The sequence below is a fragment of the Strongylocentrotus purpuratus genome, unplaced genomic scaffold (assembly GCF_000002235.5).
Source record: "Strongylocentrotus purpuratus isolate Spur 01 unplaced genomic scaffold, Spur_5.0 spur5_scaffold_19, whole genome shotgun sequence".
Taxonomy (NCBI): Eukaryota; Metazoa; Echinodermata; class Echinoidea; order Camarodonta; family Strongylocentrotidae; genus Strongylocentrotus; species Strongylocentrotus purpuratus.
The window spans coordinates 6,838,593-6,856,121 of record NW_022145604.1 but is presented as its reverse complement, the minus strand read 5'-3'; the positions used below and the strand labels follow the sequence as shown (position 1 = coordinate 6,856,121).

The following is a 17,529-nucleotide window of genomic DNA, read 5'->3' as shown; positions in this document are numbered from 1 at the left end:
GGTCTCTAAAACAGGTTTGCACTGTACGTGGTGAATACAATTGATAAATGAATAATGACATTGTTGATCTTTATCAATAACATCCTTCATTTTGGTCTTAAATTATCGTCATTAATATTGTTGTTAATTCTTGCAGTTTTATTTTTATAATTACCTTTATCATTATCAACATTATTGACAAACATATTATGGCTGTTAAGATTTTTTTTTTTTTGGGGGGGGGGGGGGGCACGGGAGCCATACGGCGGGGACAGGAGTAGAGGATAAAATAAGAAAATAAGAAAACCTTGAATGGGGAGGGCCCCGTGGGAAATAGTCATATCTTTTACTTTTCACGTTGTCTTCCCCTTTTGGTTTCAGAACCTTCTCTTTAATTTGTAATTTTTTTGTTTTATTGGGGGAAGGGGAGAGGGCGCGTGCCCTCGTGCCTCTCCGTAGCTACGCCACTACTTGATCGATTTTTTAATTTAGGCCAGTCTAAAACCACTCCATGACGAAGGGTTTATCTTTTGTACAACATCTGTGTCCATGATACAACTAAGACTTTCAAGAATTCAACTTAAGAGCAGTTTGCCATACCTTACTGTAGTGTTCACGTTTTTCAAAAGGTGACGGACAGAGCTATTGAAATTATTTAAAGTGATACTGAACTGATGAGCTCTCTGGTCTAGCGTAATATTACACAGCACCATCTCATATTGAACTTGCCCACAGTGTGTATCCCTGAATGATTTCCACTTTGCAGACAGAGTACTCAATACGAGAACCAAGAGCGCAGCTAGGGAAGCAGCGAGTTACGGTGATTTTGCGGTAGTGCTTGTAGTACAGTATGGCCTCAAGATGAATTTTTAAGAGTCTTTGCGACCCTTTTCTAAATGTTTAAATTTGTTCTTTGGTTTAGATTTACTCTACATCGGGTGTTACGAGCGAGATTGCTTCCAGGACAACATTTCTTTTACCATAATCAGCATCAACGGATGTACCGGATCTTGCAGACATGAATCATATCAGTACGCTGCTTTAGAATTTGGTAGTACCTGTTACTGCGGGAACTTCACGTGCGCCGATAAACAATCTGAGAAGCAAAAATGTAATAGTTTTTGCGGTGTACAGTGTGCCCTTGAAAATGGACAATTCTTGCCTTGCGGTGGAATCGGATTCATTCAAGTTTACATGGGTAAATATTGTTAAAATTATACAATTATACACTGTCTTGAGAGGTTCTGGTTAAAACTATGGGCAAGAGGTGACTCCAATAGTACTATTGGAGCCCCCCCCCCCCCCAAAAAAAAGAGGAAAAAAAATATCCGGGTCGGAGGGAACGCATGCCTGTTCCCAAAATCTCTTAGCGGAACCTCAGCTTGTTGGTAGAATAATTATTTCAAAATCCACATTTAGTATGGAAAAAAACAAAAAACAAACGTTGCTGATGGATACTTTGTCTGATCGGTTGCATCGAACGCCATTTCCAACCATTGGCATCACTACACTAATTTCAATAGAAAAAAGGGGGAGAGAGGGGTGGGGACAAAATCTTAACATAGACTGATTAGAAAAATACATCATTTTGGAGATTATTTAGACATAATAGCCTAAATAGTCCTGAGAAATCTAACATTGTGTCTTAAATTCAAAATAAACTTTTCCTCACTTTTTCTTTCAGATTTCGCTTTAGCACAGCCCCAACTATCAACGAGCACGGATTATAAAGTAAGCCATATTTCCACCGACAGGCAGTATGTTAAACCAACGCTGATCATGGTGACCAAGACCATGGGCCAGAGAGACACAAAGACTACCACTATCGTCGGTATTACTCTAGGAGTAGTGGTAATCCTGTTATGCGTGGCCCCTGTGATAATCTACTTGCAGCATACACGAAGATTCAGAGCGATGATGATGCAAAACCAGATTCAGTTGCATGCTGTTCAGGTCGCAGGGTCGAAGGAGGTTCAGGGCGTGGCCGCCTACCAGAGTTTACACGCCCCACCTCTTCTTCCAGGCGAAATCAAGATGTCGACATCATCCGGATGTAAACATTCTGATCCGTCTCCACGGGCAACGAGTGTTGACCGCATGAGCATTGAAGATGGTTACGAAAAACCTTTTTCGTCAATGGATGTTAATGACACAGTAGTTGAAAACGACGATGGTGATGATGAAGGTGGTGATGATAAAGATCGTGGTGATATTGGTGGCAATGATGACGATGGAGGTAGGGGCGATGGTGATAATGATGGAGACGATGACACCCACAACTACACATATATTACGCGATCACATTCCCCTAGAGAACATGATCTGGACTATGATGGTTATCTTTGCCCGTCTTAAGAGCTGTGAGATTGGTGAGACGAGGGACCGACCCATGACTTTTGTATTAAGAACAATGACAATGATAATACTATGGGAAGGTCCAATCTATTAATGTTTGCTCCACACGTTACCGACCACATCGCTGATTCAGTATATTTGATGATAACAAGAAATTGAAAGTTCTATTAGAGCTTCGGTGAGACCAATATTATAGCTTCAAATGTTACGTTTAATGTAAAATCTTGTTAGTAATTCCTTTATAGTTGGTTACGTATGGGTTTGAGAAAGGGAGAGATAGGAATGGATGGATAGCAACAAAAAAAATCACAGAAGTATCAATAACAATAGTACTTCAATCATAATGCAAAACATACTTTATTATGAAATGAATTATTTTATTCTGGTAATTATGATTCACCACAAAATAATGTAAGGTTTTATATTCCCCCTAACATAATAGTCAACAATAAAGAAATTATTACATAAGGAAAACGATAACTTGCAATTAAGGGCTACAGTGTTTATGTAAACATTATTTATGATGGTTCTCAATACTGCAAAAAGTTTACCAGTTTAAAGCAATTTTTCCTGGACAATCTCAGTCAATTTCTTAAACATTGCAACATGTAACAAAATGTAGGATTTTTCGTTATTCAATTAGTCATTAATCATACTATATATTCATACACTTCATTTTGGATGCGGAGTACATGTATCACCAGAAATCTTATACGGCATTTTTGTGTTACAAAGAGAAGAAACTTGATGCTAACAAGCAGTTTATCTCTTTCACCGAGCTAAATGAAATTTAGAGCTACATTTTTATCAGGATAAAACAAGTTAAAGGAAAGGTTACTTTAAGAGCCAATTTAGGCCAACGGGCGACATTGCATTCTGTGAAGATAATGTGTACATCAGTTATGGCAGCGTTAGGTGAGCCAAGGTCACGCACTGGTTTCCATTTGCTCCTACCTAGGCCCCGTTTCCTACAAATCTATCATCAATAAGACATTTTTATAACATTTCTCTAAGAAATTTGCTACAACCAATCAAATGGAAGTATTTTAGTACCTTATTATAACATTTATCGTAATTTGTTATTGATGACAAGTTTTGTGAAACATGGCCCAGTAGCAGATGCAGGATGGGAGGGGGAGGTTGTACAGGCGATAAGTACACATCGAGAACGAACAGACAACGCGCCCTCTTGTGCTCATCTACTATAATTCTAAGCCCCATAGAGCATTTGGAAAATAAATAACTGAGACACCCTAAATGTGATAGACTTTTTTTGTATGCTTGTCAGAAAATATTGGAGCGAAAAGACGCCCACAATTATTTTGTTTTGCCATATTTCGTTCTATTTTCTTTTCATTCATTTCTTTTCTTCTGATTTGTTTCTTCTTATTTTCTAATTTCCGCCTGTCAGAATATTTTCTGTTTTGTGCCCCTTCCTCTAGCCAGAAGATTCCGGTCCGCCACTGCCCCCCTCCCACAAATCCATAGAATAATTATCGTTTATATTTATTTATTATTTATATTTATTATAACCACATGCCCAGCTTCATATTACATAACCATGCTTCCCCCATTTCTCTTGGCGTATTCCTCTTGGAGGTTTACACCACCGAGAATCTTCTCCTTCTTCTGCCGCATCTCATCCGTCTGCTTCATCTGGAACGCCTGTCCCTTCTTGGTAGAATCGCTACGGAGGATGTTGGACTTGATATAGAACGGGTGAGCGGATGCAGACGGTGCTTCCTCCGCACCGTGCCGGCGCAACATGTCCACCCGAACTGTTGGTATTACAAACAATATAACATACGATCGCAAATAGTTTCAAGAAATCAACTGTGAACACGATTGCAACTACAGTATTTTCAAAATATCAACTTAATGGCAATTTCAGCATTGTATATCCCATTACGTATCATGTTATTATCGTATTCGCACATTGCAATAGCAGCCGAGCAAGGTCACTGAAATCTCCTTAGGTTGCTTTTCCAAAAGTGGTTGCTTTCGTGTACAGAGGAAATTTTAATAGCCTTGGCCTTCACGGTTTAAATGGGCAAATATTACCGTGACGTATTACGTATTCAAAGCGAGCTTGGTTTTTCTGGCATAGGGTACTGAAATCTCCCTTGAGTTGAGATTTCGAAAGTCTGTTAAAATCACATTGATTCTAAACTCCAAAAAGGAAATTGAAATATGACATGACAATGCGTTCAATGAGTCTACATCTAACATAGATTTCACTAACAAAATACATGTACAAGAAAATTAACCATTCAGATTATACTTTTTTCATAATATAAACCAATTTTCTTCAAGTTTTGAAGAATGCTGGTAATGAATAAACGTTGACGTTACTTTGCAAAGGATTATAGCAGAAATTTGTTCTGCTATCACTTCTTATTCTTATCTTATCTTATGCATATATTTATATGTATGTATATATATATACATACTACAAAATTATATAGGCCAATACAATATTTTGGAAATCAATACAGAATTGGGGGATATTAAAATGACGGAATAAGGGTGTGTAGCTTGGTCACAGTTTACAGATTCTGTGCTCCCTTTTTGGAATGGTGAGTTCTTTTTAGCGCTTATGTCTGTCAGACTTGACTCTCGCGCCGCTCCACAAGACATATAGGCTTTAGCATGGGTGCCATTGTGGCGCTCTAGCATTTCAAGGGATTAATTCCTGCGAGTCGCCAACATTAACCTCACTTGGATAGAGTGTGGGAAATGTAGATTAATGTCTTGCTATACGACTTAAGTGCCACAGCAGGACTCGAACCGTGAAGCATGTGACCCACAGTCCGAGGACGTATCCAGTATCCACCAGACCACATCTCCAAAATTGCAATACAATGAAATAGCAAACATTATATTTAAAAATATTTATAATGGGGAACTTTGAGAGCTTCGCAAGATCATTCTTTCATGTTCACTTCTCGCAATTACAGTATATACATATATTTGTCATACACACACACGCCTACCCCTCCTCCAACACACACACACACACACACACACACACACACACATATCTTAGCATGATATATTACCTGTGTCTCCTGGTCCCGTATGGACGTGTGCGGACTTCTCATTACTGTCCTGAGAGCCAACAGGTGGTGACCACGCTGAAATTAATCCCAGCAACAGCAACAGGGTACACTGAATGCCCTTCATCGTCTATTATTATGAAATAGAGAAAAAGCATACTAATTGGAGTTTATTCTTTTGTGCAGAAAAAAAATCAATTACCGAACAGAGCGTTTTCAGTGTGTCGCAACAAGCAATGTTGATGCTGTTTCAGGCAGATAATTATAAACCGTTTAGAAAAATCCAACCAACAAAAAGCTCATTTACCAATGGTTTTGAATATGCCTTAACCCTATTTAGCCCGGGGGGGGGGGGGGGCTTGAGAAGCCCCCCCCTCGACATTTTTCGCGATAATTTTTTAACGCAAGAAAATCTTGCACTGAAATTTTGTGACTTTTTTCTTTCGAGTCTTGCGCAACTTTTGAAAGAAATTTTTCGAAAATCGGACCTACCATTACAAAGTCACGCGTCCTTTTGTCTTCGCATGTCAGCCCGAAATCGCTCATTTTTGTGATTTGTGTACAAAACATATGGAAATCTCATTTTTCAAATAAAGAGGTAAAACATTGGTTATTTGGTCTTGTTTAGATTTTAGGTGTTTATTTTGGGGTCAAAATAGTTGAATTATAGTTGGAAATGAAATAAAACAACAAAAACAATAAAATACATAAGTTGAAAAAACAAAGAAATACATAAGAAATTATCAAAACAATAGATAACATAAGGAATAACCCTGGTTTTTCAAATTTTTGTGTTGTATTATTATTCCAAATGGTCTAACAAATATATGTAGTGAGAAAGAATGCTTAAATATGAATAATGTCTGATTTATGGGCAAAAATATGAATTTAATGACCTTATTTGCATAAATTACCATAAATATGCAAATGAGTGAATTTTTCAAAAAAATTGAAATTACCATAGTATTCTATACACTTCACTTGACATGTATGCAAATTTTCGCGGCGATCGGGCGTTTCACGGCCGAGATCACAGGGGGGGGGGGGGGCCTGAGAAGCCCCCCCCTGGGCTATGCAGTTTCAAAATAGCCCGGGCTAAATAGGGTTAATTTGTCAATTAATTTCGAATTCACTTCTCAGCAAATGCAGATTCATAATTTGTAGGCCAATGACACAATTATATTTTTATGTCTACCTTGATTCTAGTAATCTAAACTAACACAATCATTCGTAATTGGTATTATAAAAGAATAATCCGATTCTAAAAGATGACAGAAAGAGGTTACAGCGAGAGAGAGAGAGAGAGAGAGAGAGAGAGGGAGAGAGAGAGGGAGAGAGAGAGAGAGGGAGAGAGAGAGAGAGAGAGATGGAGATACAGGGAGCGAGTGATAGGAGGATGTTACTATATAGGATTTCAGAAATAGAGAGCATGGTGTTGGATAAGGGAGGAGGAGGGTAATAGAACAGTGTAGAGAAGAAAGAAAAGACAAGAGAGAAAAAGAGAGCAAGATAGTGCCATACTCTGAGAAAGTGAATGACTTTAAAGAAAATATAAGGGAGAGTGGACAAAGGAGGTAGGTAGAGAGATAGGAGAGAGAGAGAGAGAGAGAGAGAGAGAGAGAGAGAGAGAAGGAGAGAGAGAGAGAGAGAGAGAGAGAAGAGAGAGAGAGACAGAGAGAAAGAGAGAGAGAGAGAGAGAGAGAAAGAGAGAGAGAGAGAAGGAGAGAGAGAGAGAGAGAGAGAGAAAGAGAGAGAGAGAGAAGGAGAGAGAGAGAGAGAGAGAGAGACAGAGAGAAAGAGAGAGAGAGAGAGAGAGAAAGAGAGAGAGAGAGAAGGAGAGAGAGAGAGAGAGAGAGAGAGAGAGAGAGAGGAGAAAGAGAGAGAGAGAGAGAGAGAGAGAGAAGAGAGAGAGAGAGAGAGAGCCAGAAACGTCATGCATAGGAATGTTTTCAAGAAGATTTCTAAAAAGTAGTGTAATGGTAAAGTATCATTCACCATTAAAATTTGAAAAAAGTCATTTTTTTTAACGACTAACGAGACACTGGAGCATGGAGAAACATGAAATGACGAGCTGATAATTTCATCAGAAATGTATTTAATTGGAAACAAAAACTTGGCCAATTCATAATAGACATCTAAAACTTATATTAATTCCATATGAAAAAATAATTACTTCAGCCTGATGAAATTGATGAACCATATTAATTTTGATGATCTGGTGAACTGCATGACATAAATCACATAAAGCTAGTCTTTACGGTGTCACTCGAGGGTCCTTTTTAGTTAATTTATCATTCAGAAAATGAAACTAACGCGTCAGTAAAAGTTTGCCGACATACCATAGGAAGCGTTATGGCTCAGCGGTAGAATTTCTGTTACTCGGAACCAAAACGTTGTCAAAAATAAAAAATAAAAGTAGCGATGCAACTCATATTTAACAATAATAACGCAAACGACAGTAGTAATAATAACAAAATTGAGGTAATATCTTACATTATGTTGAAGATGTCTATTTTCCAGAGATATATTTCCAGTAGATTCCTGTAAACGAAGTTCCTTGTAATATTATAATCAGAGCAGAATGAAATTTATATTTTAAATCACGACTGTTTGGGCGTAGTAGTAGGTGGCTATTGGATCAATTATTGACGATCTTTGGTTTCAAGCGAAACACATCATCACGCGGGAATAGAATAAAAAACAACATCTGGCGCAAATTCTATTACTCAGCATAAAGGGGGTGTGAAATTTTTTTCTTCTCCAAATCAAAGGATACTGACAGCGATTCTATTTTCAAAGGATTACAACACACACAAATATCCACTCTCCAATTCTCTTTCTCCCTAACTTTCTCTCAACTTATATATCTTTCTTCTCTGTCACTAGGCGTTGTCACACAGAAAAATCCCTTAAAAAATCCCTTGAAAAATCCTTTCAAGGGAGAATTTTCTTGCTTTGTTAGAGGATTTTAAATGGGATAATTGATGACACACAGCAATTACGAGGATAACTAAAATCCGGATTTTTGGCCTCTTTGTGACAACGCCTTATGTCTCTCCCCCCCCCCCTCTATCTCTCGACTCTCTCTTGCGCGCTTTATTTTACCCTCTCTCTTAGTCCCTCTATATCACACAGATTATAATTTATGCACGTAACGCACCACCACTCACACTCACCTTCCATCTACCCCCTCCATTTCGCAGACATTCTTCCTTCGAGTGCATGCGCGCACACACACCCACATACACACACCCACACACCACACACACACACACTCGCACACGCACACACAAACTCCCACAAACGCACATCCATAAAACATACAACATTTTATATGGATCTCATTTCTCAGGGTAGACCAAAATTGAAGCCAAATGCAAGAATAAATGATAACACAATCAAATGTCTGAGTTTAGGTCGGTGTTTAATAACAATTGAGGTAGTAATTATAACAATGTTCTTTGCAAATTAAATATGCAGTGAATAACTTAAGCTAAGGAAAAGCAAATTTAATAAAATTGAAGAGAGAGAAAAACTTTACATCAAACAGTATCTAAGAGTAAACTTCAAACACAAGTCATGTATTGGAAGAAATTTGTTTTTGAATACGATATTTATTTACAGTATTGTAAGGCGTCAGGTTTCGTTTAACACGATTCAAGTTAATATAGATAACGCTGTTGAATACAATAAGGGAAACGGTGCAACATCTAGATTTGTAGTGGCCCTAACGGTAAGTTTGTTGATCTTCTCAAAATGAATCAATGCAAATATTCACCTCTCCTTGTGTTAGACAATATTACAACTTATTAGACAATCCAGGGAGGAAAGGGAATTTATCACTACACAATCAGTGTCATATCCTGGTACACGACCGAAATATTGTTTTATAGATTTTTCTCAGAGCATAAGCATCGTAATCTTTAATTTGGCACGTTGCCGAAGTAAGCATTTGCCCCTTTCCGTACCCAAACATTGGTATGGAGGATAAAGGAGGCTGTTGCTGGTTACCGTACCCACAGATTGGTTGATGGGAGGGAGGGGGCGGTTGCTCGTTACCGTACCCAGAGATTGGTTGATGGGAGGGAGGAGGGGGTTGCTCGTTACCGTACCTAGAGATTGGTTGGGCAGAGGGAGGAGGCGGTTGCTCGTTACCGTACCTAGAGATTGGTTGGGCAGAGGGAGGAGGGGTTGCTCGTTACCGTACCCAGAGATTGGTTGATGGGAGGGAGGAGGGGGTTGCTCGTTACCGTACCTAGAGATTGGTTGGGCAGAGGGAGGAGGGGGTTGCTCGTTACCGTACCTAGACATTGGTTGGGCAGAGGAAGGAGGGGGTTGCTCGTTACCGTACTTAGAGATTGGTTGATGGGAGGGAGGAGGCGGTTGCTCGTTACCGTACCCAGAGATTGGTTGGGCAGAGGGAGGAGGGGGTTGCTCGTTACCGTACCCAGAGATTGGTTGATGGGAGGGAGGAGGCGGTTGCTCGTTACCGTACCCAGAGATTGGTTGGGCAGAGGGAGGAGGGGGTTGCTCGTTACCGTACCCAGAGATTGGTTGATGGGAGGGAGGAGGCGGTTGCTCGTTACCGTACCCAGAGATAGGTTTGGCAGAGGGAGGAGGGGGTTGCTCGTTACCGTACTTAGAGATTGGTTGATGGGAGGGAGGAGGCGGTTGCTCGTTACCGTACCCAGACATTGGTTGGGCAGAGGGAGGAGGGGGTTGCTCGTTACCGTACTTAGAGATTGGTTGATGGGAGGGAGGAGGCGGTTGCTCGTTACCGTACCTAGACATTGGTTGGGCAGAGGGAGGAGGGGTTGCTCGTTACCGTACCCAGAGATTGGTTGATGGGAGGGAGGAGGCGGTTGCTCGTTACCGTACCCAGAGATTGGTTGGGCAGAGGGAGGAGGCGGTTGCTCGTTACCGTACCTAGAGATTGGTTGGGCAGAGGGAGGAGGCGGTTGCTCGTTACCGAACCCAGAGATTGGTTGATGGGAGGGAGGAGGTGGTTGCTCGTTACTGTAACCAGAGATTGGTTGATGGGAGGGAGGAGGTGGTTGCTCGTTACTGTAACCAGAGATTGGTTGATGGGAGGGAGGAGGCGGTTGCTCGTTACCGTACCCAGAGATTGGTTGATGGGAGGGAGGAGGTGGTTGCTCGTTACTGTAACCAGAGATTGGTTGATGGGAGGGAGGAGGTGGTTGCTCGTTACCGTACTTAGAGATTGGTTGGGCAGAGGGAAGAAGCGGTTGCTCGTTACCGTACCCAGAGATTGGTTGATGGGAGGGAGGAGGTGGTTGCTCGTTACCGTACTTAGAGATTGGTTGGGCAGAGGGAGGAAGCGGTTGCTCGTTACCGTACCCAGAGATTGGTTGATGGGAGGGAGGAGGTGGTTGCTCGTTACCGTACTTAGAGATTGGTTGGGCAGAGGGAGGAGGCGGTTGCTCGTTACCGTACCCAGAGATTGGTTGATGGGAGGGAGGAGGTGGTTGCTCGTTATCGTACTTAGAGATTGGTTGGGCAGAGGGAGGAGGCGGTTGCTCGTTACCGTACCCAGAGATTGGTTGGTGGGAGGGAGGAGGTGGTTGCTCGTTACCATACCCAGAGATTGGTTGGTGGGAGGGAGGAGGTGGTTGCTCGTTACCGTACCCAGAGATTGGTCGGTGGGAGGGAGGAGGTGGTTGCTCGTTACCGTACCCAGAGATTGGTTGGGCAGGGGGTGGAGGCGGTTGCTCGTTACCGTACTTAGAGATTGGTTGATGGGAGGGAGACTGTGGCGGCGGAGGAGGAGGAGGTGGCATCAGATCCTTACCGTGCCCGGAGGGCGGTGGTGGCGGTTGCTCGTTATTGTACCATGGCACTGTATCTAGTTGGGCTGTTGGTATTGTTAACGAAAAACAGCACAAAAGTTAAATGATTAAAGGCTCATTAAGAAATGAAATGAAATGGGAAACCGCAGCGGTTTCTTTTACCATGTAAAATGATGAGCAACAATGTCCTCTCCGAGAGACTTGATGGTAATGTTGACTAACGTCTTACCACTAGCGCATCGACTTGGCTTCGAACCTGGGCCCTCCCGGTTTCGAGACAACTGCTCTACCACTGATCCATTGTTCCTCTTCAAATGGGCTGTTAGAAACTTGTTGGCAATTTAATTTTTTAACAAATTGTGAGAGCTGTTATTGATAAACAAATTTTATGAAACAGTGCCCCAAACTTGTAATTGCCACCTCATATTCGAGAAAGTAATTTCGTAAGCTTTATATCAGTTATATTACTACCTAATACATGTATATTTTCAAAGACCAAAATGAGACACTCCCTGCAGGATCAGGGTCCCATTGCATAAAACTTATCATTGAGGGTAACTTTCATGGAATACTTGATTTTGATTGGCTGTTGAGCAATGTTACCATGGTAGTTACCATCGATGGCAGAGTGATTAATGGTAAGTTTTATACAACAGGTCCCTGATCTACCATGGGTCAGTCATGCTGCAGTGTTAGCAGGCTGCGTACAGGTGTGGGGAGGTGCAAGGCAAGTACACGTGGGGATACATTAGGGACTTTTAGATTTGCGTGGACTGATACGTGTGACGTCCATTCATAAAAGGACGTCGATCGTAGCAATCCACGTTGTCGTTGTGCAAATCTAAAAGTCCCTAATGACACTAATTCAGCAGACTGTGAGTGCAGGCAGTGAGGGCCATTAGGCCATGGACTATCCACTGACATGCTGAATGACACATGTACCGGGAGGGACCTAGCAAAGGACAACGATGTGGCTCTTATATGAAAGGTAGTTGTGTAATAACTCAAATGATGATGAATGGTGAAATTACATAAGATCTAAAAAAAAAAAAAAAAAAATCTTATACCTAAATCTCCTGGTCCCGTATGGAGGTGTGCAGACATTTCTTTGCTGTTCTGAGAGCGAACAGGTGGTGACCACGCTGAAATTAATCCAAGCAATAGTAACAGGCTCCTGCGAATGACCTCCATCGTCTATTATGTTAGTGTTTCAACTAAAAATATGGGATATAAAGTACAATTATAATATTATTGGAAATCTATCATATTTCAACGGTAAGTTCCCATTGTGTCATAAAACGTGATAATGCTGTAAACATGCTGTAAAGGGTCAAGTCAAAAGGTGTTAGGTTATTTTGAACTATTTTGTCTGGTAGGGCCAATAATATTGTGTAATTGCAAACAATAGCCATTCCTGGTACAAATGAATAAAGGTCTATAATCGTTGACAGCTGGTTATGCCCACACTCCCTGCAAGGGAGTCCAAAAAGGTCAAATTGTTTTTCTGCTGCTCAGATAGGTATGCTACGAATACATTTGAATCGCGGCCAATTTCATATACTAACGATTTGAACACCATACGTGATCCTAACCATAACCCTAAATCTAATCTGAAATTCAATTTAAAATTCTAACCTTAAAGGTAAAGACCAGTTTTGGAAACGCCCCCCCCCCCCATCTAAAAAAATGAAATGGAAGCTCTTATTACCAATCATGTGAATGAATATGATTTGACTAATACGTGATCATACAACTTTTGCCGAGAAACCGCCTACTAATTGATATATTTGGTAGATTATTATATCTGTTTGGACCTGATAGATATAACGCACGTATGCGTAGTCCTATATACATACTTCTGTGTATAGTGCTTGTAACTTTACCAAGACTGGGCCAACTTTCTTATCATTTTGATAATTCCAGAACCTTGCATACAGTACACACCAATACTTATATGCTAGATTATCAACCTTTCCTGATCGATTCCAAATCTTTTCTTTTACAATGCAACCGCATGTCCATAACTGGTCTTTATCTTTAACCCTAAATTTTGGACGAAATAAAGCCCGGATGTGAAACACCGATTGTTGGCAGCAGATCATACCATCCGTTCCTGTACTACTGATTATATTGATTTGATTTAATTTTATTTCAACAGGGCGATTCCGTCGGTTGACAATCGGCCGTAGACGAAAGACTTCATGCATGGCTGATTGTCAACAAGACGGAGTTAAGTCTTTTGTCAATTCTGTTTGTTGCTACGGCAGGCAGCAAATGAAAACGAATTCGTTTGATAAAATTATGGAAATGCAAGCACTACTTAAAACAAACAGAACTTTGTCATTGCTTGCTCATTTTTCCTGATTGAGGTGTCATATGAAAGGGCAGGAACCCAACTTTCTAGAAATGTGATTTTCTCTTTGAAATTCAGATACCGTCCGCCAAATGACTTTTTGGTTTCCTCTCTTCAAATCCATTTTAATCACTCATGCGTGAAATATGAGTTGCATCAAATGAAAGAGGAGGATCTCCTCAGCTTTCCAAATAATGTGTCATTTATTAATTATAAATGTACTAAGTTATGATAAAACATCGATATAATTCTCGGTTTCGTTTTTGGGGGTCGCACTGTAAATGTAAAGAGAGTCCCAAATAGGCCAATCCAAGTGGTTGGCTCCTACTCAAATGAGGTCAAATATATCTTTTTTCTTCTAAAAAAACAAACTAAAGTAATAAAGGAATGATAGATCGGGATTAATATAAGATATTTTTGGGCTCAAAGATATCGATCATACCAGAAAAGGCGACGCAAAGAAAATAACACTTTACGATATCAAGTCAAGTGCAATTGGTATACCCTATTCTATATATTTCCTACATAAAAGTCATAGGCATTCGGATTACGTAACATGTCGCTTTAATATTCGTACATTTCAAAATGTGGAGGATAGAGCTACTGAAAATAACCTTAGGTCCAGATTATTTAATCGTTGCGATGATCATACATTTTTTCTGTTTGAAATTTATCATGAGAAATGAAACCCGATGATCACTCAGTTTACTAAACCACATCTTAAATTCTAAGTTTAATACAAAAAATGCAAATGTAACAGACAAGTAAATACTTTAAAAAAAGAAAGAAAATCATAAGGAAATTCATTGATTCTGGACTTAAAGTTCCACAAAACCAAAAATAAACCAACAGATTCAACAATTACAAAACAAACGAACATGAAAAGGAATTCATTTATCAATAATGTAAAGATTACAAAATATTGTCTTACCTCCGTGCTATCGCCTCTGTATTTTCTTACAGAAAAATATTCCCAGAAGTTTGAAGTATTCAAAGTTCTTGAAAGCTCTACACAGTGATCAGTGAACAATCAAAGTGATACACTTTCAATGCCGCCTTATATAGCTTCAGGTTGACCACTACGTATAACTAATTGGCTATTTTTGACCAATGATAATTATGATTGCATGGCAGTCCGGAAGTACAGTTTTAATACAATACTGAAGTACTGGTGGTGCTACCCTGGATAAGTATGGCCCTACCATTTATTGTTATATTATCATAATAACAATACTTAAAACACACGCACACACGCACGCACGCACACACACACGCACACATCAAGAGGAAATAAAACCAGCTGGTGATATTACTCAGCCTAATAAAGGGTGGGAAAGTATATATTTCTCACCCCCTCTCTTTCTCTCTCTCCCCCTCTCTCACACACAAAGGAGACCCGGTCAAAAGAACTTCATCGAAAGGTCCACTTTGATGAAGGTCTCTTGACCAGAGCGTCTGTGAAGAAAAAAAAATAGAAGTCCGATCTATGTTGTCTTATAGGTTACAGCTCCATCATAGATTATACCAATTTTTAAAATCTAGTAATGCATTAATTTTGGGGGTCTTCGACAGCTTGGATTGAAACAAAGACCAAGGTAGATATTAATACCTTTGGTATCAAATACCGTAATATTTAGTATTGTGTGGAACACCAAACGGCAAATTATCTTGCACTTGCCAATTGTATGATTAAGAATCTTGGCACCAGCTTGGCACCTCATATCTCAAACCTTCTACTGTACTACAGTACGTGTGTAGTTTAAAAGAGGGCATTTATAATCCAGATACTTCTCATATGTCGTACTCATCCCCGTCGACTATCTCTCTTTCAAACTCTTAAATGTAATACCCCCCCCCCCTTTCTCTCATTCATTGCACCCCTCTTTTCGTTACTCAGACTTAGGTTCAACTTCCAGTTTCTTTCATCCGCTTAATTCCGTCTAGATTTTCCTAACTCATTCCCGCCTCATTCTCTTCATTTTCCCACTCATTAACTTGTTTTCCCCATTTCTCTGTCTTAAACTCATTGGCCTGTATTCTTAAATTTAAACCTCACACTGGGTTTAATTTGTTTTCTTCGAAATCGGGTTTAACAAAGGAAGATAGCCTGAGGTATAAATTTACCGTTCCTAAACTGTTGAATATAATCTTATACCCATGCAGGGTGGGGATTGAATGAATTGGTAGAATGCAGGCCATTCATTTTATCTACCTCCTCTTCAATTTTTTTTAAATTTTTGTTTTAAAGTTTAAATCAACAAATGGTTTAAGTTTAATCAACTCCATTTTAACCAACATTGAGCAAATTTTTTTAACAAATAATGATTAAAATTTGTAATCAACCACGAATCAAATTTTGGTTAAAGTTTAACCAACAGTTGTGTGATTCATATGGTAATCCGTAAAATTTTAATTTAAATACTTGTTCTAACAGTGTACAGTAACATCAGTATTTTTTGAATGCTTATCTTCATCTTGGCAATATTTTTCATGATTTAAATGAATTAACACAGGATAGACTTTAATGATCTTTAATATTGTTGAATTTTAGATCTTGGACGCTTGTATTTTTATAAATATTAATAATATCTCATATAAATGTCAACGGCCGCTACACTTATTTCAATGATCTTATGTAATGATATTCCAGCCAAATACCTCCTCTTCTATTCACCCACTTCACCCCATATCTTTCTGCCTCATCCATCCGATCCCCACCTCAAACTACATGGCCTGTTTTGTATCAATTCTGGTAAACCCGACGGATTCTAAAGTTAAATGTAATGTACCATTTTCGTAATGGAACCAAATTTAATGCATACGTCCTATTCAAGTGCTTTGATACAAGTCATTTCATTCACCTGTTACAAAATAATTGTAATTCAATAGTCAGAATGCGAATTGCATATATTAGGTGCTGCTAGGTCAGACAAACACAATTGCTTGACTTACCTAACAACATGTTATATATGCAATTTGACTATTTGAATATGATCATCAGTAAAAAGTGAATGAAATAATTTTTATCATGGCCCTTCAAAAAGATGAATATATTTGGTTACATAACGAAAATGGCCTATTACTTAGAATAGACCTCGACCGTCTAAATTGTTTAGACGGAGCTTAAGCTCATTGTTAAGTTTAAACTTCAGTTTAAAATGTTTGAATTTGAGTATAAAACGGTCCCTCATATCCGATTCATTCACCCCTCCCCCACACTCACACTTTTCCATAATAGATTTGCTCAGTTTCATCACCTCAACTGTACTGATTAATTATTCTCTCTTTCTCTTTGAACAAACGTAACACCTATCAAATAAAATTTATCATAATTCTTAGATTACTATAGACAGAAAATGGATTTACACTTGGCATCCCATAAAAACGGTGGACTAACTAGAAATGACAAAATCTGCAAACTAACGGGTGTCTTTAAAATAGCTAGTACTTTCTTTTTATGCTCACTGCACTTCTAAGGTACACAGTCCAGCGCAAAGAACCAAGGTATACAAGATTAATGCACTGTACATGATGACAAAACATATATAGCATGATTAGTAGAATAAGAGTACATGAAATGGCAATGGTAATAAGGAGATACCTGCTCAAGTGTCCACGTGTCTACAGTGACCACATTTTATCCCTTGAATAGAAATTTCTTGGTGAAACGTATACTAAAAGATCCTGTACATTAAGCCCATCTGTCTATAAAGACCACTTTTCGTGACTCCCTAGGGTGGCCTTTATATACAGGTTTCACTGTATATATATGAAACACCCATCACTGAAATAATCGCAGACTTTCGTGAAATCCGTATCAAGGGCAATTTCAATACCCTTTAGATTACATCAGTGTATTGTTGCTACATTTCATTCTTTACTGGACAAGCAATTGAAGTCGACTCCGGTAATTTTTGGTTTATTTGTTTAAAAGTAGCCTACATGAAACCTACCTATAAAGACCACCCAAGGGAGACAA

The 17,529-nt window shown here is 39.4% G+C and overlaps 2 protein-coding genes and 1 long non-coding RNA gene across 3 annotated transcripts; 1 reads left to right on the top strand and 2 right to left on the bottom strand.

Moving 5' to 3' along the window:
• Nucleotides 1-3,698: 3,698 nt before the first annotated feature.
• On the bottom strand, nt 3,699-8,000 carry LOC100890434. The gene is made up of 3 exons (XM_003728280.3): nt 7,884-8,000; nt 5,394-5,520; nt 3,699-4,112 (listed from the first exon to the last, which is right to left on the bottom strand). The coding sequence occupies exons 2-3, from the start codon at nt 5,515-5,517 to the stop codon at nt 3,886-3,888; spliced, it is 351 nt and encodes a 116-aa protein (XP_003728328.1). The 5' UTR covers nt 5,518-5,520; nt 7,884-8,000; the 3' UTR covers nt 3,699-3,885.
• Nucleotides 8,001-8,774: 774 nt separating this feature from the next.
• On the bottom strand, nt 8,775-14,782 carry LOC105436496 (proline-rich extensin-like protein EPR1). Its single transcript, XM_030990143.1, has 4 exons — nt 14,482-14,782; nt 12,265-12,411; nt 9,598-11,262; nt 8,775-9,550 (listed from the first exon to the last, which is right to left on the bottom strand). Exons 2-4 carry the CDS (start codon nt 12,386-12,388, stop codon nt 9,291-9,293), a joined length of 2,049 nt encoding a protein of 682 aa, XP_030846003.1. The 5' UTR covers nt 12,389-12,411; nt 14,482-14,782; the 3' UTR covers nt 8,775-9,290.
• On the top strand, nt 14,092-17,485 carry LOC115925990. Its single transcript, XR_004064911.1, has 3 exons — nt 14,092-14,101; nt 14,528-14,529; nt 17,394-17,485. It is a non-coding gene; the product is annotated as an uncharacterized LOC115925990 (long non-coding RNA).
• Nucleotides 17,486-17,529: the final 44 nt, after the last annotated feature.